This window comes from Rissa tridactyla, chromosome 7 (genome assembly GCF_028500815.1).
Source record: "Rissa tridactyla isolate bRisTri1 chromosome 7, bRisTri1.patW.cur.20221130, whole genome shotgun sequence".
NCBI classification, from domain to species: domain Eukaryota; kingdom Metazoa; phylum Chordata; class Aves; order Charadriiformes; family Laridae; genus Rissa; species Rissa tridactyla.
In genome coordinates, this window is record NC_071472.1 from 44,537,850 (window position 1) to 44,558,674 (window position 20,825).

At 52.1% G+C, this 20,825-nt stretch overlaps 1 protein-coding gene and 1 long non-coding RNA gene across 5 annotated transcripts in view; one reads left to right on the forward strand and one right to left on the reverse strand.

Moving 5' to 3' along the window:
* The window catches only part of BAZ1B (bromodomain adjacent to zinc finger domain 1B), a 50,929-nt gene extending 33,904 nt beyond the window's left edge, over positions 1-17,025 (forward strand). For all 4 annotated transcript variants that reach the window (XM_054207965.1, XM_054207962.1, XM_054207963.1 and 1 more), the window contains 8 exons: positions 95-272; positions 1,303-1,488; positions 5,897-6,044; positions 7,678-7,825; positions 9,675-9,793; positions 12,198-12,349; positions 14,036-14,139; positions 14,743-17,025. In XM_054207965.1, coding sequence (XP_054063940.1) covers positions 95-272; positions 1,303-1,488; positions 5,897-6,044; positions 7,678-7,825; positions 9,675-9,793; positions 12,198-12,349; positions 14,036-14,139; positions 14,743-15,109 — 1,402 coding nt within the window. In that variant the 3' untranslated portion in view covers positions 15,110-17,025. The remainder of the gene's footprint in view (positions 1-94; positions 273-1,302; positions 1,489-5,896; positions 6,045-7,677; positions 7,826-9,674; positions 9,794-12,197; positions 12,350-14,035; positions 14,140-14,742) is intronic.
* Positions 16,655-20,667, reverse strand: LOC128912317 (uncharacterized). Its single transcript, XR_008467598.1, has 2 exons — positions 20,609-20,667; positions 16,655-17,547 (listed from the first exon to the last, which is right to left on the reverse strand). It is a non-coding gene; the product is annotated as an uncharacterized LOC128912317 (long non-coding RNA).
* Between the last annotated feature and the right edge of the window lie 158 nt (positions 20,668-20,825).

The window sequence follows — 20,825 nt, forward strand, 5'->3', positions numbered from 1 at the left end:
CCACGCAGCTCACAGGGCAGTGGCCTTATGTACTCAAAGGTTGGCTTTGATTTTTCCAGGTATCAGGACATCAGGTTGGTTTTGATTTTTCCAGGTATCAGGACATCACGCATTCTATCCATTTGGCTCGGAAACAGAACTTGGGCCTCAAATCCTGTGATGGCAACCAGGAACTGCTGAACTACCTCCGAAGTGATCTAATTGAGGTTGCAACTCGGCTGCAAAAAGGAGGCCTGGGATATGTTGATGTGACACCAGAATATGAAGCAAGAGTGAGTGAACAGGCAAAATAGTACTGAGCCAGACAAGCGCGAGCTGATACTTTCTGTGGAAGGTCTCAAGTCTTTTGTTCTCCTCAGACAAGAGGATCAGGAAAATCAGTTTTCTCATGTGTCCTGTCTTTCTAAACTATTATTTCAAGATTACACAGCTACTGACTTGAGGTCCTTTTGGTGTAGGTGGGCCATGGTGTTGGAGCTAGGTGTCCTGCAGAGCTGTTAAATTGTCCTGTTTCCTTCATCTGGTAGCAGACTTCTGTATAGAGCATTAACAGAACTCTTTGTAGTTGATTTTTAGCTTCTGCATTGAAGATTGCATGTCTTGTCAAGACAGCAGTTGTACATTTTGGAGGTTTTTTCATAAATTCAGACCAGCTTAGGGTTGGAGTAATGATTGTGTCCCAGTTCCAGGACCTGAAGGATGTTCTGTTCATGGATGTCAGCACAAGGAAGTTACTGTGCAGTGAACTAAAGTATGAATTTTCAGTGCTCTGGCTGATTCAGCGTAACTCACATGAGCCTTACTGGTGCACTGAGTGTCTTTAGGAGGGGGTAGATCTGCTGGGTGTGGATAGAGTACACGCTTCTGTGACGAGCCTATGATCCTCCTACCAAAGCAATGACATTGTCTGGCTTGAAATGGTTTAAGCTGCATCCCGAGTCACTACAGAGACTTTCCCGTGTAGATGAGACCATAAGCGCTCAGAGGAGGGGAAAAGTGAAGTCACTAAAGGAGTGGAAGAATTGGCTTGGTGCTTGGTCATCATGGATTCGGTTTTGGGGGCGGGTTGGTGTTTTGGTTTTTTTCCAAGGCATGATGCTTTTTTCTGAACTGTGCTATGCATGATCATCAGCTGTCTGTGAACTCTAGCAGAATCAGCAGCATGTGCTGGCTCCTTAACGACGTACGGTAGATAGCAACACTGCATTAAGTATCACGTGTATCCATTTGCAGGACAGACCACCTAAAACAGCACGGAGAGTGAAGTCCAACTTTTATGAGATCATATGCTCTTCCTAACAGGTATACTCACTAGAGAGCTTGAAGGATTTTGGAGAGTGTGTGATTGCACTCCAAGCTGGTGTGGTTAAGAAGTTTCTGCAAGGTTTCATGGCCCCCAAGCAGAAGAGAAGGAAACATCAAGGGGAAGACTACATTGCCAAGGCAGAGGAGATAGATGAAGACAAGAAAATGGCAGAAGAAGCTAAGGTATTGTTCACTTCAGGGCTCTGTTTCAGTCTTGTAACATAACTCTCTGAGCAGGGGCAACATGTTTCATCAGGTACTAAATCCTGAGCAGCTTCCCCCCATTCCAAGTTTAGAGTGCGATGGGTTTGTTGTTTATGGGGCCAGGTGTTCCTTGGTTATTTTGAAGAGTAAAGGTATTGGCCAAATGAAAATCACATCGTGAAATCACGGTTAATTTTCTCTCTATGAACAGGAAATGGGTCAAGTGAAATATCTGATGTCCTTCGTGCAGTTCCTCACGCAAGTTGGGTGCTTTAATAAAAGCATATTAGGGAGCATTTTTAGAGTACTTAACAGGAGTTGCATCCATCGGAGAGGACTGATGGTGGCTTAACGCCTTTGATTTGTAAAGAGGAGGAGAAACATGATGAGGTTTTGGTGACTGCAAGGGAGTTAGGCTCAGGTAAATACCATCGTATGCGTGGAGATGCCCACAGAAGATGGATAACTGGGGGTTGCACACACCTTGTTTGGACATCTGGGCAAACAAGCCATGTGTGCCTGCAGTAGAAAAGTGGTATTGTGAGGGTAAACACGTAGAGTTCCAAATCAAAGGTCAGAAGGGATGGAGAACTGCGAAGGATTTGGTACGGTCCTGACAGGCAGTTGAGCTGTACCGGTGTTTCGTGCTAGGAGGGACGCTAGTGCTCTGGGGTAGTTTCTATGGGACGTTAGCGGCCCATGACAAGACTTTCCCCACTTCCCCCTTCAAAGTGCTCTGCCCCGATGGATCACTGACTTTAGCAGAAGTAGCAAGATCAGAATTGGATCAACAGAAGCATTGCCAACTTAAATGCTTGACTGGTGCTGGGGTGTGTTGGGGTGCTTCTGGTTGTAGTTTTTTGGTTAAAGTTCCTGTCAGTATATGCTGAACCCTTGTTTGAACGTCAAGTCTTTGCTGTGCTGTGGCATTGCCATGTTAGCAGGATATTTGGATAGGCACTAGAAATTGTCACATTCCTCAGTTGTCCTGAAGTATTTAAACTTTGCTACGTTTGAATCTTCCAGTCTTTAGTGCAAAGGGAATAATAGCCCTAAAAGCTATCAGCGGAATACAGAGCTGTAAAAATTAGTTTTATCAGTTATGTCTGGGACAAAAAGGACCTTGATCATCACATTTCCTGTATCTACAGCAATGCCTTATATGCCTTACTCTCATGTGTCTTACAACTATAGTCATCAGAGTTATACCTGTAGGGCATACTTTAAGGGTAACGTGAGATTTACTACAATATCAAAATGAGTAGTAATTCAGCAGCATAGCTCTGTGGCTGAACCCTGGTCACTTCTCTATTATTGCCAACGTTATATCAGATTTAAAACGCAAGCTTTTTGATTTTGCCTGAAAATTGAGCCATTTTGATCATGAATGTTTGGTTAGTTTCTCCATTCTCCCTTAAGCATTGGTCCAGTACTCACTGACATGGTTACGGGGCATTGCTCGTTGCAGCAAGGCCAGGCTTCGTTCTAGCAGTTGCAGAGCTCTCGGCTACAGCTGCCCGGTTAGAGAAAATGTGACTGAAACATCCCGACGTGTTCTTTTGCCTCTGTAAACCAGCTGGAACAGTAGGATTTCTGAATATTGCTGGGCTTGTAATCATGAGTTAGTTTGAATTCATTTTTTTTTCTAGTATTACCCAATTTGTCTAATGTGACTGCATACCTAACCGTACAGCGCAGCCGTACAGTACAGTACCATACAGTACAGCCACCCACCATGTGGGTGGACGGGCACAGACTTCGGTCCTGACAGTCTGAGGGTTTGGTGGGGCAGGGCTCCCTCCAGCGCTTTCGTGGTGTGCCCGCGTCTCTGGGGCACTTATTTATGCAGCGTAGTGCCGCCTTTATCTGGCTCAGAGTTTTCTAGACCTTTGTGGTGGTACAAGCAATCTGCAACTTCTTTGTGGTGTTTTGGGGTTGGTTTGTTGGTTTGTTTAGGTTTGGGTTTTGTTTGGGGTGGGGGTTTGCCTCAGTTTACCTGGAATGAGCGTTCGTTTTGCTAAAGCGGAAAACCTTTATCCATGACTTTTAAAGAGCAGCCCAGATCTTAGGTGTAGTTACCCATTAAAAAAAAACCAAACCTGACTGTTAGGCTTTTAAAGACAAGTCTCCTGCATAGGCCAAGAATGATGAAGTCTTTTAGAGCCAGAACTGCACTGAGAGTACCTGGCAGGTAAAATACAGCATAACCATACTGGAAAAACACACCTAATGTACTTACAGATTATGCGAGCGAAAACGCAGTCCTGCAGTATGGTTATGTCTCATTTTTCCTGTGAGAAACAAGTTATGGCTTAATAGGCACCCATTTGCTGACCTAATTGTCTATACGAAGGGTTCCTGCTGGCTCAGCTACACAGCTAGAGATCACGCTGCCGCGTGGCGAGAAGTTGCAGTGTAGACCTGGTCATGGCTGTTCCTGAAAAATGAGTCTCGTGCCTCTGTGTGGATGCGAATGTTCCCATTTCCAGTGGCAGTAGCACTCTGGACTGTCCCTGAACAGGACAGGGAGTATCTGACCTCTCCGCAGCGCAACGCTGCCTGTGGCACAAGCGCCTGAGCACAGCGGGGTGGGTTCTCCACCCCTGCTCCAGGCTCTCAGCAGCGTTTGCGAGGGAAAAGGCTTGGGGAGGCGGGGGTGGGGGGGGTCAGCAGACAATAGCTCAGCTTCACAGCCGAGCAATTACCGTTTTAGCTGCTCAGAGGGATTTATTTCTGTCATCTTAGGGTACCAGACGGGAGATTTCGAGCTGGAAGTTTGTCCACCTTTACCAAAGCAGACGTTTTCTGTCACTCTGAAGTTGAAATGTGACTGAGGACTTCTCCTTTAGTATTTTTGTGGGTGTTTTTATTTTGTTTTGTTTTGTTTTCCCTGCTAGATCGCTCCTCTCCAGTCAGGAGGGGTATTTAAGTGACTTCTTTCAGTCCCCGGTTTTGCCTAGTTGGCAGTCTGAACTCCCTTGATAATGGTACTGCTAAAATGCCGTAGTCTCATGATGCTTGGGAAGCAAGGCTAAAAATCTGTTAAATTCCACAGGCTTGGGGAGAAAAATCTAAGCAAAACTTGCCAACAGCTTTTGCAGATTTATCTTGGCCCAGCAGTTACCCAGTATGTTAAAAGCAAAACCCATGGAACGGTTACTTGGAAAATCAATTACACAGTATGTGAAGCACCTCAACAATGTTCTGCAAAGAAATAGCACAGCGCTGTGTAATCTGCCACAGTAGGTTGTGCAGGTTTCCGTTTGTCTTGAATATCTTGGTCTCCAGGTTCCACACTAGTGATGGCAGCAAGGATGTTGGCATTTTAGAACAGTTTGTGTGTTTTTCCAAGCATCTAATATATGCTGTGCTTCCTCAAATTCAGTGGGAGGAGAATGTGCAACTCTGCAAAAATCCTGGGTTTTGTTTGGCTCCCAAATTGCTGTCAGCTGCAGAGTTTAGATTTTCCCATCTGACACTTAACTGTTTGTTTTTTCATTCTTCTGGGATAGAAGAACATTCACTCGAGTCCCATTATGTCCCTGTCATGTCTAGGCCACCGCCTCATTGTTGTAAAGCAAAGGATTAACGTTGGAGTTGAGCATGCGGTGGCTCTGGATTACTTCTCTGTTCTGGTGCACTTCCGATTTACTGCAGTGTTGTTTCTAAACCTCCAGAGCTGAGTTGGAGACTTCGCATGTGGCTTGCTGTCTGCAGGCTCCAGCGGTTGCCTTGATGCAAATCTCAGGTTTAAAGCTTTCGTCCTCAGTTGCAGCTAATTCTGGGATTTCACGTGCGCTGAGGTCATCTTGTCTCAGGAAAGCGGCTGGTTTCATATTTGGGGCTCCAAACGCTTTGCCTGTCAAACCTGATTGTCGCTGATGTCCCGGTCCCCTTTGCCAGCTGAGCAGCTGGGAGGACCAGGAGGACCAAGCGCGTGGTCCGTCTGGGTGATGCTCTCCGTGTCTGCAGCACCCACTGGAGGGCAGCACAGGCTGCTCCGAGCCCCCACGCTCGGGGGGTGTTGCCAGCTGTCTCCTAGCTTTCATCCTGCGTTTTACAGTGCTAGATTTCTGCCTTTTATTTTCTTAGCCTGATGATTATTTGGGTTAGACTTTCAGAGCAAGAATTTAGTGGAGCTCATGTAGGTTGTTTCAGCCTGGCCGTGAAATGCAAAAGAGCTCTAGTGTTCAGAACAAACTGTCTGATCCAGTGAGGCTGGTTATGGATAAACCACAAATAGGACTGCTGAGGCTATATAGAAGGAAAGAAATACAGAGTCGAGCTTTGGTTATTAAGGGCCCCAGCTAAAGGATATAAAAACATCTTCGGGCTGTAGCGAGCTCTGTCTGTGTGCTTCGTTGTAAGTTGTTAGGTCTGTCTGCAGGTTGCTTCAGCCATGGAGAAGTGGAAGACAGCAATCCGTGAGGCCCAGACCTTCTCCCGTATGCACGTGCTGCTCGGGATGCTGGATGCCTGTATCAAGTGGGATATGTCGGCAGAGAATGCCAGATGCAAAGTGTGTCGCAAGAAAGGTATGCATTCCTGCCCCAAGCCTGCGTAACAGTCGGACGCTGTCACCTCTCCATGCCCTGCTTAGGCAACATGCCCTTGTAGTCTGTCATTCTGTCTTTGGCTGTATTTTGAGTTTTGGACATCAGGATTTACAGTCAGAAGCATTGATCTCACAGAAGCATTTGACCCTGGCTCCAATAAACCATTCTTACGAAACCAGTACACAGTCTTGCAGAACATTGCAGAGCTGCTCTCCCCTGGATATTTAGGGTACTTGGACACAAGTCATCTACGAATCCTTCTGGGAACCCTTGTGCCACTGTCCATTCCCTGGTTTCATTTTTGAGTTGGGATGGTTTTCAAGTCTCTGAGCCTTGTCAGTTAATCCCATCTTTTACAGCAGGAATGAGCGAGGAGAGGTTGGGAAGGTTGTTATCCTTTGTAGTCACGTGGGAGAGAGCGAGGTGGGATGGTGATTCTGTGACGCTACTTTGAGGCTAGGGTGGGCTTGAGGAGCTGCAAGCAGGAAACTCTTTGCCTCTTGTGTGAGAGCAGAGAAATGAAGCTACGTGCCTTTGGCTGCTGCTCTGCTAAGGCTGGGAAAGTAACCGAAAAGGTGCCAAGGGATCACCGTCTCTGTATGCATTATAGGATGAAGGGCTTTAGAGTCTTGCAAGCGGAGGGGGAAGCAGCAGGGGTGTCACCAGTGACGGAGTACTAGTATTTGTTCTGCCATAACCTCTCCTTTTGGATGGAAGCCTGGAGGAAAGAGCTTGGTAGTACATTCTGCCTCATCGTGTGCTCTTTGTCTCACTTTTTCTATTTGCTGAAACAGTAGTGGGAAATGAGGGCAGACAGACCTCTGGGGGAATGCTGGGCCACTTTTGTTTACCAAAAGGCTATGCCATCCACCTCTTCAGAGAAATATGGCGCAATATCCTCCTTCACTGTGGAGCCTCAGGGATATTCCAAACCAAAGCAAAAACTGTCCTGTCTACTGTCGAGAGGGGATTCTAGGCAGATGTAGGAGGGGGCTCACCCGAGACTTAACAGGTTTATAGTTTAACAGAATTTAAGAACTGGGATGTTAGAGAAAGAGACATGCTGGCAAGCTCTCTGCACTCTCCTTTTTTTCCTCTTCAGTAAATGAAATAGCTGGCTCAGGACTGGCTCCCCGTTTCCCTGCATCAGTGAGGAGCACGGAGAGGCTAATTCTGCTGCATACTGATTTTCTTTGTAGGCTTCCCGCCTTAAGTAGAAGGAAGATGCTGTGCAGGTTGACCAGGTTAAGGCTAGAATAAGAATAGCTGCATTTATAGCTTCTTGCTAGGCTCTTGGGCATCTTTGCAGCGAATTTCTCTTTCCCTGTGTTTGGCTTGAGATTTAGCCGAGGTGGGACCTATTGGGCAGGTTTCTAACTTTGCCTCAAGCGAAATCTTTGCAGGGCACGGGACTTTGCATTGTTTTGTTGGTTTTTTAAATGCTGCTGATTTCCACTGTAATGGTGGAACAGAGAAGGAAGGGTCCCTGCCGTCAGAGGGCACTTTGCATCTTTCTCTCGCTTTGTCCTGACCTCCAGCGCTGCAGCAGCTTCTGCTTCTCAGGTTGAGCGAGGCTGCGGCACGTGGTTACAAGTAAGTTGTACTCTCCTAGGTGAGGATGACAAGCTGATCCTGTGTGACGAGTGTAACAAAGCCTTCCACCTCTTTTGTCTGAGACCAGCGCTCTATGAGATTCCAGACGGTGAATGGCAGTGCCCAGCATGCCAGCCTTCTACTGCCCGGCGCAGCTCACGGGACAGGTGAGTGACCCTCCTTTCCTTTGCCTTGCCGCTGCTGCACAGCTCTAGCCGTGCTTTCACGAGATGACCAAAACAGCCTGAGACAGAGCCCCTTTAATAGGTTTGAAACAGCCTAGTTAACTTAACAGCACTGGAACAATAGAAAAGCCATTTTTTTTCAGGCTGTAACTCTAGCACACCTGTGTTGTACTGACCCATGACAGCTTCAGGGGTTTTAATAAATAACTTCAGTTTGGCAGTGAAAACATGCACAAAACATTAGGCAAAATCGGATGCGCTAAGGGCTGTCGTTTTCTTTGGCCGAGCAGTTAGTGAGGTTGTTTTTTCATTGTGGGGAGTGTAGTTGGTAGCACTGCAGCTCTGTAGTCTGCTGGCCTGAGTTACTGTTGTGTTCTTGTCAAGTTAGAGCAGGCATTACTCCAGGCTGCCGCTCGGCCCCTACTGTGCTACTAAAAATCAGGCTACAAAATGCTGCTCTGATGGTTTTCTAGACCTGATAAGGACTCCTGCCTTCTTAAGGTTTATAGGGCTACGGAGGGAACAGGGTTTGAGGGGGAATCCATGTTGTTCTGTGCAGCAGAAATTAGTAGTTGCCTCCTGACAGCGAGGGGTTGAATTGTTTTTTGAATTGCCCACTGGAAGTTAAATGTTTGGGCGATGTATTTTTCTGTTCACAATTTTATGTCCTCTGCTGATTGTGACTCTGTGCTTTCACTTACCCGCTTGTCGGCGAGGTGAGGCTATCAAATGGCATCTGAAGCATAAGCAGTCAACAGATCCTCCCTTCCAGAGCGGCAGCACAATAAGAGGTGTACTAGCTTGTAACGCACAGGTGGTGTATGGCCTTAAAAGTATTACTTTACTCCCTGGGCACCATTTAAGAGTTCATCAGGCTTGCACAAAAATGACAGGGCTTCAATGCAGCTGTTCTAGCCTGAGATCATACTTACTTTGATGTGGCAGAGTCACCTGCAAGCTGCTTGGCTCCTGGACGAGAGCCATCAGGTGGGGTAACACCTGTCATGTTATCTGCCTTCTGCTCTTATCTCAGCTGAGGCAGGGAAAAAATGTCAGGCTGGGAGCACTTTTGCCTCCCCCACCCCTTCCCGTACTGTGGGAGCTTATTCATTTTACTGCTCAAGATCCTCTTTCTCCAGAGGATTGAGACTCCCACAACAGCTTTGCCTTTCTCCCCTTTTGTCTATGAATGCAGTTTTGGTTTTCCTGATTTTGTAATTGTTTGAATGCTTTGACAGACACATGCGAGAAGTTGGAACTGTCCTGGGCAGAGTCTCTGTGGCTTCTGACATCAGCACAGAAGTCTGACACTCTGCTCACTAATAAATACAAGCTTAGCTGTGAATAATACTAAAAGAGGTCAGTTTCCTGTAGTGCACGTGCAAGTGGCATGACAGTGGAAGCAGATAATGGGAAAATATTCCAGCAGAAACAACCCCCCCCCCTTTTTTTTTTTTTTTGAAACTCCTTAGGCCAGGCCTGCAGACCTCGGTAAAACAGCAACACATCCTCTCGGGGTGGAGTGACTGCAGAGCAATCACACTCTCAAAATCCGTTACCACCTGGCCAAGGTGCCTAGAACAGCAAAAAAACATAGTTTCAGCTGCTGGGAATTTTCAGCCCAGATATGCAGACAGTAGCCTGGGAAGTGCCCTTTTAACTGTAGCTACAACTTTTGATACCCTCTGAAACAGGGCAGACTGCTTCACTCTGAGACTGGGTGTTTATTTTATATTGAGGTGGCTAACTCTGCCCGTGAACAAATAGTACACCCAGGGCCTCTGATGCTCAGGCTCTGGTACAACAAATGTGTTTACCTGCCTTACTCTAGGAACTATGCAGAGGATTCTGTTGAAGATGAAGATGGAGAAGGTGAGGAGGCTTCTGATGAACCAGATGCTGAGGAGGAAGAAGAGGAGGAAGAAGATTATGAAGTTGCTGGACTGAAATGTAAGGCTTTGACCGTACAGGAAAGTAACAGAAAATATTAAGGCTCTGCCTTCAGTGTCTAAAGTATGGATCCTACTTGGGAGTTGTGGTTTTCCTCACACAGAACAGATTCTTACTTGGAGACAGTGGGAGATGCCACAGGGGAAGGCTGTGGTGGTGCTGGGCGTTACCTGGGGAGCTGGAGCAAACTCCTCGTCCCTTTGCAGTAGGGGCAGCACTGGCACAGGTTGAAATTGCAGTGAGCTCTCGCTCACTGCCCAGTCACTCCCCTGGGAACGCTGCTGAGACTGTTACGGTTGCTGCGAGGTGCTGCAGCCTCTGAGCAGGGCAGGGTGAGGCAACAGCATTGGCACTTACCGCTGTTGGCAGTCGCTGCCTGTGGGGTTTGTTGGTAAACTGAATGCTGTTAATAGGTGCTTGCGGAGCTTTAACTACAACCCCTTCTTCCTTGCTTTTTCCCTTCCCACCAGCTCATAACCTCTTAAATGCAGGATTTCTAGTGATTTGGCAAGGAGACATTTTCAAATAGTAGGACTAGCACTTCCTGTCCCCATTCCCATGGGAAGGCACAGCACTCGAGGTGCAGTGTGGCCTGGGCTGCCAGCATCCTCTGGTTGCACACAGAGACCACTCGGGATGCCTAACTGGCTGGTTCCTGGGCAGCTGAGTGGAATAAAATAGCATTTTCTAGACTCCTCGATGACTGTTTCTCCACTTAACCGCTTTTTAGTATGTGTATCCACTTTGTTTTTAGGGGAATTTGACTCTGTCTCATTTGGGCAACTTCATGCACTGAAAAGATCAATCTTGAAATGGCGCCCTGCCAGCATTTGCTGTCTGTCAAAATGCCCTTGACTGACATAAAATTAACTTCACGATGTCTTAACCAGGGCAGATGGTGGGACCCAGAGGATTATCCCATGTTCTTTCAAGGGTTTCCATCCAGGTCTATCAGTCTTGATTCCCCTGCTTTATTCTGGTTTCGGGGATGTGCACTGATACCCTGGCCATGTACGCTGCTTGTGTCCTGCAGTGTATCCATGTCCACACTTGGAGTGTGTTCAGCCTATGTTGCTTGGCCAAGTCAGGAGCTGAGCCAAGGTTTCCAAACAATAGCAAAAGAGGGTTACAGTCACTAAAAATAAAGTGCTAAATGCAACCCCTGGTTTTAAAGAGCATTAACATGGAAAGGTCACTGTGGAAAACTTTTGTTTTAATAGAGAAGTCCCATTAATCCTCGTGGCGTTTATCCTGAGGGATATATCCTAGAATGTTGGATTGTCAGACATTTAACACGTGCCGCACGCTTGACACACAAGCAGAGCGACAGCAGGCAGACGTCCCACTGCCCCGACGCACGCTGCTCCTGCGGGAGGCCCAGCAAGATGATTTATTGGCCAGGGCTGGATTAGAGGCCGCAGATGAAGTGCTACAGTGTGCTGGATGCGGCTTGCTGAAACACTTGTGACCAGGTGGAAGGAGCTTGGCTGGGGAAGACGACCAGCACCACATTCTCCTGATACAGAGGGGTCATGGGAGAAACTTAAGACGAGGGAGTGCGTCAGCACGCTTGCATTTCCATCAGTGGGAAGCTCTGACAGGCAGACTAACAAACAGGCGACTGCCTTTCTGTGGGATATAATGCAGCAGCCCTAGTCTCGGGGAATAAAATCCTATTGTTTCCCACTTGCAGCACGTGGAGCAGCTCCTGGCTGCAGTAACTTGACACTCCCCCTGCACACAGTTCACTTTTCAGGGGGGCTTAGCAGCTGGCTTATCCTGTTGTGTGGGCCACTTGTAAATGCTCGGAAAAGCGCCCATTCCCAAAGTGGTGAGGAGCAAGGGGGCAGCAGGAGACCAGGGAAACGGCAAGTTTCTGCTCCCAGAAAGGATGTTTTCAGAAAGGATGTTGCAGTTATATTTGAGATGACCGTCTGTCCTTGCATTGCTTCCCCTGCCCTCTCTCAAGTCTCGATGCGTCGGGGGTCTCAGCACTTGGTTCTGCAGGCAAGGGGGCTTGCTGTTACAGCCCTGGGCAAGCCTTGCCTGCGGCAGAGGGGCTGGGAGCTCCCGGGTCTCCCTTGGAGCTCGAGAGTCTGACAGTGCCGTTGGCTGGCGTGCGTGACCACCCTTTAGCAGAAGGCTGTTGCCAGACAGCAGCGGCCTCTTTGGGTGGGAGGCAATTACCCACGTATCTCATCTGGAGAGGGTATTGAGAGCACAGCTGACATGAGCATGTGCTGAGTGAGGACGGGCTGACGAGGAGCTGCCATCAGCTGGAGGCTCGCTAGCTCCTCTGCGCTGGGGGTCAGGGTCTGCCTGGTGTGTACAGTTGGGCAAAGGGCTTGTGATCTCCGCTTCCAGGTTGACTCATTCCTCTAAGCCCATGGCTTATATGTTTCAGTGAGACCCAGAAAGGCAGCCCGGGGCAAGCAGAGCACAGCCATGTACTCCTCGAGGCAAGGAAGGCACCAAAGGAAGAAGCAGTCACTGCACCCTGCCAGGGGACCCCGGCAGCGGGCTGCACCTGTCAACGGCGCAGACATTGATGAGCTGGTAAGAGCCAAATTGCTCCCCCGAGGCTGCTCACATCACGAGTTATAAATGAAACAGGTGTCACGCTTCCTCCCCTTCCCAAAGAAATACCCTGAATCGTATTGGGCTGGGCTGGGAGCGGGTTAACAAAGGAGGCATATCCTTAAGGGCCCGGTACAAACAGAGCGCAGATATGCCAGGCATCTTTCCCCAGCCGCTTTCACACATTGTCCCCCTTGAGTAGCAGGCAGCCTGCAGCTTGTTAAAGGGTTTTAAATAGTCTCCATATGTCTCCACAGAGAGGTGGGGGGACTGAGGGGGTCCTGGATGGTCAGAGAATGCCAGCAATGTTGGACCCTTGCTCCCCAGTCTTGGCCATTTTCTGACAGTTGTTGTCCGTATGGTCACTCCCCAACCTCCAGGACATAATTTGGCTGGTTTAGGTTTCACTTGACATTTAAAGAATAAAGCCTTGTGCTCCTGAACAGAGCAATCCTGTGCGTTCTAGGCAGGGTGGAGCTGCAGCATGCTGTGCTGCTTGTCCTGGGGAGGGACGCACCGCAGAGGATACGTGAGGATACTCTAGCCCGTAGCCCACATCACAAGCCTCTGTGCTAGATCTGCCATCTGTCCACTGAGCAGCGCTACTAGTGCTGGTGAATCCTCTCACTCTTCTAGAGTGCTCTTGATCGCAGCCTTTGGGTTCACTGCTGCTTACGCTGGGTGGGGTGAGCTGTCTGGTGGGCCCTTTTAGCCGGTCTGTGTTACAGACTGGAGAGCAACCCAGCCGGCGAGCACAGCATGGGCTGCCACAGGCAGCTGAGAGGGATGTTCACGTGGGAAAAATCTTAGTGGAACAGCTGGGTCAGGGTCTTTGACAAAACACTGACTTAGGCAAGGGGACTGTGCTGAGGCTCTTGCACTTGCTGTTTGTCCTGAGAATAGATCGAAGCTGGCTCAGGAATAGCGCCCTGTGTTGTGGAGCCTTCCCGTCATCTGACGTACCCTAAGCAGCAATGCCTTGTGAGCTGTGCGCTCCGAGCTGCAGGGATGTCCCTGTGCTGGTGGCTGACCCACTGCGGATCCCTGGGCGAACAGCTGACCTTGTGTTCAGCCCGTGTGTGGGACAGCAGTGCTCCAGGCATCAGCTGCTCTTTGGTATTTAAAATGGCATGGTTGGCTCGGCAGTGTCAGTACAGCAGCACAAGTGCTTTCTCCCTCTCGCGTGCTGTCCGCCAGGGGCTCGGAGGAGGCAGGGAGAGGGAATATACGCTCTCCATTTGCTGTCATTTATTCTTTGGCTGCTTGTTTTGACCGTGCTGTCTTTGAACCCATCTTGAAAAAGCTTGCTGCCCACGGAGAAAAGACAGGCTACTTGTGAGCTATTCCCATCGGAGCTTCTGGATGTGGCTCCCGTTCTGTAACTCAAGCTGCCACTGCGTGTCTTGGCTGTTACCATCAAAGGTCCCACAGCAGAGCAGTTTGCCTCTTGATTATTGTGGAAGACGGCTGCATTTGAAAGACTTGGACTTTGTTTCTGCGGCAGCTCTACATATCGCCCACCCCTTGAGACGCTAGCTTGTAAGCGAGAGGATTGAAAAGAAAAGCTCTGCTAAGAACCAGTTTCTCTGGCCTCAGAACTGTTTGCTGAACACTAAAGCCTGTAGTGGGTTCCCCTCCCTTTAACAGCATCCTTTGTGTGGGCAGGTCCTTCAAACAAAGAAGACAGCGCGTCGCCAAAACCTCGAGTTGCAGAAATGTGAGGAAATCCTCAGCAAGCTGATCAAGTACCGCTTTAGCTGGCCCTTCAGGTGAGGGCAGGTGGCCGCCTCCTCTGCGGGTGCAGGACTGTCCGCAGGAACGTGTAGGTGTGGGCTGGCCGTGCTGCAGTCCTGCTGGATCCACCTGCTGGCTGCGAGACCGGGGTTTCAAAAGCCAAGTTGTGGATGGGAAGAAGGGGAGTTTCTGCTCCGAAAGAAACCACCACACACTGTCAGTCCTCTGCTGGACTGAAGAAGTGGGACCCTTTGGAGGTGGTGGAACAGGGTGGTAGGCTATGGGCCGAAGAGGGGAGGCTGGGGTGGGTGCTTTCTGCAGCCCCCAGGGTTTGCAGGGTGCTCTGTGGGCAGCGTGACAGAGAAGGCAGCTGTACCTGCCACATGCCGGTCCCTGTGCCTGGGCAGAAGGATGAGCTGCTGTCCTTCCTGTCATCATGCTGTGGCCTCCATGGGGCTGACGCATCCATAGCGCTGTCGAGGTGCTGCTTGGGTTTGTTGTGGCGCTGGGGGGGGTGCAGGCTGGGGCTGCCACTCAAGCAAAGGGGGTAGGGGTGATTGTCACTCCTCTCTAGCTCTGCACTGCGTGCGGCCGGCGCCGTCATTTTCCTCCTATCTTTGTGGCTCTTCGTTCGGCAGGGAGCCAGTGACCACGGAGGAAGCCGAAGATTACTTTGAGGTCATCAGCAACCCTATGGACTTCCAGACTATGCAGAGCAAGTGCTCTTGTGGCAGTTACCGCTCCGTGCAGGAGTTCCTCTCCGACATCAAGCAAGTGTTCTCCAATGCCGAGTGCTACAACCAGAACAAAAGTCACGTACTGTCCTGCCTGGAGAAGACGGAACAGTGTTTGATTGACATGGTGCACAAACACCTGCCTGGCCACACGTATGCACGCAGGAAACGCAAGAAGCTCTCTGCCAGGTGCCAGGGACTGGAGGAGCAAGAAGGGGACAGTGAGTCAGAGCCCCTTGAACATTCCCGGGGGCGGAAAAGGAAGAAATGAGGGATGGGGAGACTGGGGGGAGAGCCAGAGCTGGAACAGGCCTTCTGGTGCTGTCGGGCGGCAGGATGGGTTGTCTGGAGGGAGCTGGGAAGCAGCGGGCACTTTTCTGTTAACCCAGCCTTCCCTTTGGCCCGTCCTAGTTTTAATTTTTCTGCAATTTCCTCAAGTATTTGGTCATCCATTGAGTGAGCAGAGATGATTTACTGCTTCCTGCAAAATCCACAAAGCTCTGAATGAGTCTGTCCTGCTAGGAGGGGAAGGTGGGAGGGGAGGGGAAGGCCTGGCCAAAGCCTGGATGGGCAGGGGAGCACGAAGCCTACTCCAGCTCAGGCTCTTGTCAGCTTCCTTGGGATGAGCCACTTCCTCCCCTCCACAAGCAGCCAGCGCCGGAGCCTGGCGGGTGCCGTCTGCTGCCTGTGACGTGAAACCAGCCTTGAGCTGGTACAGGGAGGGATCGTATTGCTTCACGGAAGGACTGGGTGCGATCAGGCCAATGGGCTGCTAGTTCTTGTATGTATATATTTATATGGTGTTAATTTTGAGCCCCCAGTGAAGGGCTGCGTAGGGCAAGCAAGCACTTACATTTATGGAGATACGGCTTTCACCAGCATCCCGACACAACTGGCTTCACGGTGCTCTTGCTTTCCCCCACTCTCCCTTCTCGGGGAGCGATCTCTGGAGGTTGTGCTCCAAAGAGAGCTCTTCTGAGCTCAGCTCTTCACATGTACACAGCAAAAAGGAGGCGGTTGGCTTCCCTGCTCACCTTGAACAGCACACAATCATGTAGCCCATTGGATGAACCGAGTGCCAGAAGCGTACTGGAGAGCATGGTTTTCTGCATGCCCCGTAGGGAGCTCCAGGGCAAGGGGAGCAGCAGAAACACAGTCTGTGTAACTTTTAAAATTAATTTTCTAGTTAAAAGTGGCTTGTTTCTAGCTGTGATCTTGTACAAAGAACACCTGTAAGATACCGTTGTCTTGCTTTGGCACATGTACAGTTTATATGAAATCGTGTTTGCTTTATATTTCCCCCCCCCTCTTAAAACTCATTTTCCTACCAGTAGCTGGAGTTACACCAGGGGACTTGTTGCAGGGGGGTCTCCCAGTACCTCTCTAGCCACGCTCTCACCGTGTTTTATAGTAATACCTTCCCTGGCTCACCTCCCTCGTACTCCCCCAGCGCCATGAGGACCGTCCCGCACCAGTGACCAGCTCAATCCTGCTGGGAGGCTGCTCTGCCGCGGCCCCCGCAGCGGGTCCTGCTGCCCAAGATACTGCCTTTTCTCTAGGAAAAGGGTGTGTTGTTGGTTTTTTGTTTTGGTTTTTTTTTTTATCACCTCTCCCTCGTGACACATTTTGATCATAGAGTCAGGGCTCGAACTTTTTATTATAGAAGTCTTCAATTTGGAACAAACCAGCAACAGGGCTGCTCTGTACTGGTTTTGTAACAGAAAAGCAAAGGCAGCTTGTTGCAGCTCCTGTGATGTGAGAAGAAAAGAATCATTGATTAAAAATTGCAGCCTAGTTCTATGAACTTTTTAGGGTGGGTTTTTGTTTGGTTTTTTTGGTTTTTTTTTTTTTTTTTTTTTAACAGGTATTTGTTTCAGTTCTGGACTGTCGATGGCTGCAGAGACAAGGCAGGTTTCCAGCCACTTCCCTCTTCCCCTCTGCCCAGCCTCAGCTCCCTGCCCCACAGAATAGCACTGACGTTTGTATTTCGCACGTCCCCTTCAGAGGCTTCGTTTTGTCCCGTTCATAGAGAACACTTTCTGCAGGTCTTACACGGTGAAACCTTTGGAACTGTACGTTTTTTAAAAAATAAATGTCATTTTGGGGGGGAGGGAGTTTCTGCTAAGGGCTGTACTTGTAATAAATTGGAAACTTAAAAATAAACATTATGTACTTGTGTTTGTAAAACTGGCTTGCAGCGAGTCCTTTGCGGGTGCCCTGTGTTCATGTGGGATGGTGGAGGATGTCTTGCCTCTGCCTTCCCCAGAGCCCCCATCAAAACGTGCTGTCGCTGCCTTACGGAGGGAAAAGGGAGCCACAGGGCAAGGGAACGGCAAGTCCGGGTCAGGTAAGCTTGCAGCTCTGGAGAGCTGCTGCCTTGGCCACGCTCTGCTCAGGTTTGGTTATACCAGCACCTGGGCCCTGCCTCCGTTCCTGCTACCGCAGCTGGGTTGTGCCATGCCCTCTGCGGTGGGGCTGCCCTCGCACGCCACCCTTCCTCGGCTGTGCTGCTGGGGATGTGTGTGCTTGGAGCTGGCCCTCTTCATCGGCCTCCCCGGAGACGAGGGATGGGGCTCTGCTCCTTCTGCCCCTGGGTAGTGGGAGGTCACCAGGCTGCAGGACGGGTTGGCCAGCCCTTTCGGTCCCTTGGCTGCCAGCGTGACACTTGTCCTCTTGCCACAGCATGCAGGGCGGCACTGGGGAGCTCTCCTGAAGGGAGTACAAGGGGGTGGTGGTGAAGCTGAAATGTCTCTGCTGTTTCACCCCAGGGTTGCCTGGCTGCGTGGCCATCAAAACTGCCTCCCTCGGTTTGGTCATGTGTGTTTTGCAACTGCGGCTCAGCAAGGACCTCACTGTGTCTCGGAAGGCACAACTCTCGCCCGCCATCCTGGTCTCTGGCAGCCCAGCGAGGCCACGCTGGGCATTCTGACCTACCGAGATACAAAGGCAGCAACGCCCCGAGGAGGCGATGGACCTGTGCTGATGGGCAACCTGTCAGCTGTGAAACAAAGGTGTTGGCCAAAGTTCCGTCTGCGCTGCCCGGAGTGTGATGATTTTCTGGGTGTCTTCATCATCCTTGCTCAGGAGCCGAGCTGGGAGTGCTCTAGATACATCCAGCTCTGCTGGGCTGAGGAACTTCCCTGCTGGGTTTTGAGGGCTTGAAGGGTCTCGGTGATGGAGAGATGCTGCTTTCCCCGGAGAAGACTCATCCCCCCTCCACAAGAGGTGGCTGGGCTTGCTGGCCGTGCAACAGGACCTGGGCCAATCGAAGCGTGACCCACGCTGGGATGTTTCCAGGTCTCAGCGGGGAGACCTCGCACCAGCATCTGCTCCCAGACCTTTTCAGAGCCTTGCTTTTTATAGCGGCTTCAGCATGGCATTAGTGTCCTGTGCAAGGGCTATAAATAGCTGTCCCCAGGCCTGGCAGGCAGCATGTGGGGCTGGCGGGTGGCTGTGGCCCTGCTCCCCGCTGGCACTATGGGCTGGGGGACCCTTGCCAGCCCGGCTGCACCCACCATGTCACCACGGTTGACCTGTGACACTTCTCGGGGGGGGCACCTAGAGCTCCAGCACAGCCTCAGGGAGAGGCCATAGGGGTGCAGGAGGCAGGAGGCTTGAGCTTGGTCCCCCCCCTACCCTTGGTTTGATGGCTTAATCATTAATATTAACCAATTAAGAGTCTGGCTAACTTGGGAGTTTTGCCACCTTCCTCAAGCATGGTGACTTTCCTTCTGCTGCTCAAACCCTGGAGGCCTCGTCCTGCCTTGAGAGGGGGGATAACGGCCCCGGCGCAGTGAGCACTGAGGGGGGATAAGGCTCACCACCCTTTGCTGGCCCAGGACCGTGGGTGGCCTGAGCCCGCTCCAGCCCAGTGGCAGCCCTGGCTCAGCCTCTGCACTCTCCCTGCTGCTGCTGGGGCCAGGCAGCAGTGCATAAGCTGGGGGGCTGCCCCCACCCCCCCCCCCAGCCCGGGATGGGGCAGCACTGAGCCCTGCTTGCCCCTTGCAAGGGGCTTCTGTGGCTGCCCCAACCCTGCTGGAGACGGGGGCTTGGCTGCCTTGGGGCTGCTCCGAATAGGATGGAGTCGGGATGCAGGGATGAGCTTGGGAGGAGGGGATAGCGGGGAGAGCTGAGCCTCCCCAGCCCAGGGTTGAAAGTGGCTGTGATGAGGGGATAGGCAGCATCCCCTGCATGGTGCCCTTCTAATGGGCAGCTCTGTTTTGGGGCCGGCTCCACAGAAACGCTCTGTCTCAGGGCTGGCTGCCTCCAGCGGAGCCAACTGGGCTGCTGGGGCTGATAGCGGGTGGGGGTCTGGCACCGCGGCCCGATAGCGGGGGCCCGGTGGGACGGGTCACCCGAGCGAGTACCCGTGAGGCAGCTGGCAGGAGCCAGGGTGCTCAAGGACAGGCTGTCCCTGCCACGGGCTGTGACAGGCACACGCCCCGGCACCATCGATCGCTGTGCCACGGGCTGGGCCCGCCAGCCAAAGATGCACCGAGCTGGCTCAGGGCTCAGCCTGCCTGCAGCCCCAGAGGGGGTCTGACACACAGGCCGTACCCCTGCCACAGGGATGCGGCTGGGCCCACCCCTCCCCAGGCTCCCCGGGCTGGACTTTGGAGCCTGTCCCGCAGCCAATATTGACTCTCCTGCCTCAGGTCACGGCCCTTTTATCTGCCCAAACAAACCCTCCCATAGCAGCCGGGGGAGCCCACGAGGCTGCGACACCCCCATACCCCCCCAGCAGTTGGGGGCCAGAGGGGTCCCTCCCCTGGCACCACCACCACCGCCATCATCCCAGGGAAGGGACTGCGTGTCCCCCAGCCCGGCCAGGGGCACGCCTGCCTCCCAGCACCCCAAATCAGGTGTGAGCCCCTCGGCGCCCACCCCCTGCCACCGGCTCCTTTGCACCTCGGCTGCTGCCCCTGCTCCCGGGGGAGGCGAAGGCTTTTCTCACATCAGTCGCTCGGCTTCTCCCGCTGTCCCAGGGGTGGTGGCGGGGGGGGTGGATGAAAGGGCTTCACCACATCAATCATGGCAGTACAAAGCCCCCGCGGAGGGCGAGGGGCTGCCAAACCCAGCCCCTGCTGCCACCCTCGCTTTGGCGGGGGGGTCTCGCACCTCTCTCCTTGGGCTGCAGCTCCTAGCGGGGCTCTGAGCCACCAGGCCTTCGCCAGGGCAGGGGCCGGGGGCTGTCAGTGCGGGCAGGCAGCGGGTGCTAATTTGGGTGCTGAAAGGAGGGTCCCTTGCTGGCTTCTTGCTGCCTGGGTAAGAGGGACGGAGGCCCCCGAGACCCTCACTGGGGCCCAGCACTGCCCCAGCCTGCAGGCTGGCTAATTAACGGGCAATTAGACGATGGACAAGTCAGCATCACCAGGGCTGCCCGTGTCCCTGCTCCAGCCCCCTGCCTGCCGCAGGTCCCGTGCTGCCCGCAGAGCTCCCCCCCCCCCCCCCCAGCACTGGGCACCCACCAAACATATCCCCGGGGGCAAACCGGCCCCACCGACCCTCTGCGGAGATGAGCTGCCCCCGCCCAAAGGCGTGTGGGGCAGGGTGGGCAGCAGCCCCCACCACTGAGCCCCCAGCAGAGCCACCCTGCCTGGGAGGACGGTGGCACCCACCGCCTGCCTGGCACCCTGGTGCCCCCCCACCCCCCCCTCCAGCCCCGGTGAGCACCAGCTGAGCTTGGGTTTCCCTCTGGACAATGGGGAAGGCGAGCTGGGCTTGTAACCGGAGCGAGGGATAAATAAAGCTGCCCAGAAGTTTCCATTACCCGCACCGTGGCGTCCGGCGTGGGACATCAAAGCCGAGCCCTCTCCGCCCCAAGGTCCCGCGCCCCCAGCCCATCACCCCGGCTCCCGGCCTCCTGTGCCCGAGCCTGCACCGATGGCACCGACGCCAATCACCTACAGAGCCCGGAGTGGAAAAGATGATTCGTTAGGGCGACAGCGCGAGAAAACCCTCCTCCCCAGCCGGGAGGCAGCGGGTGC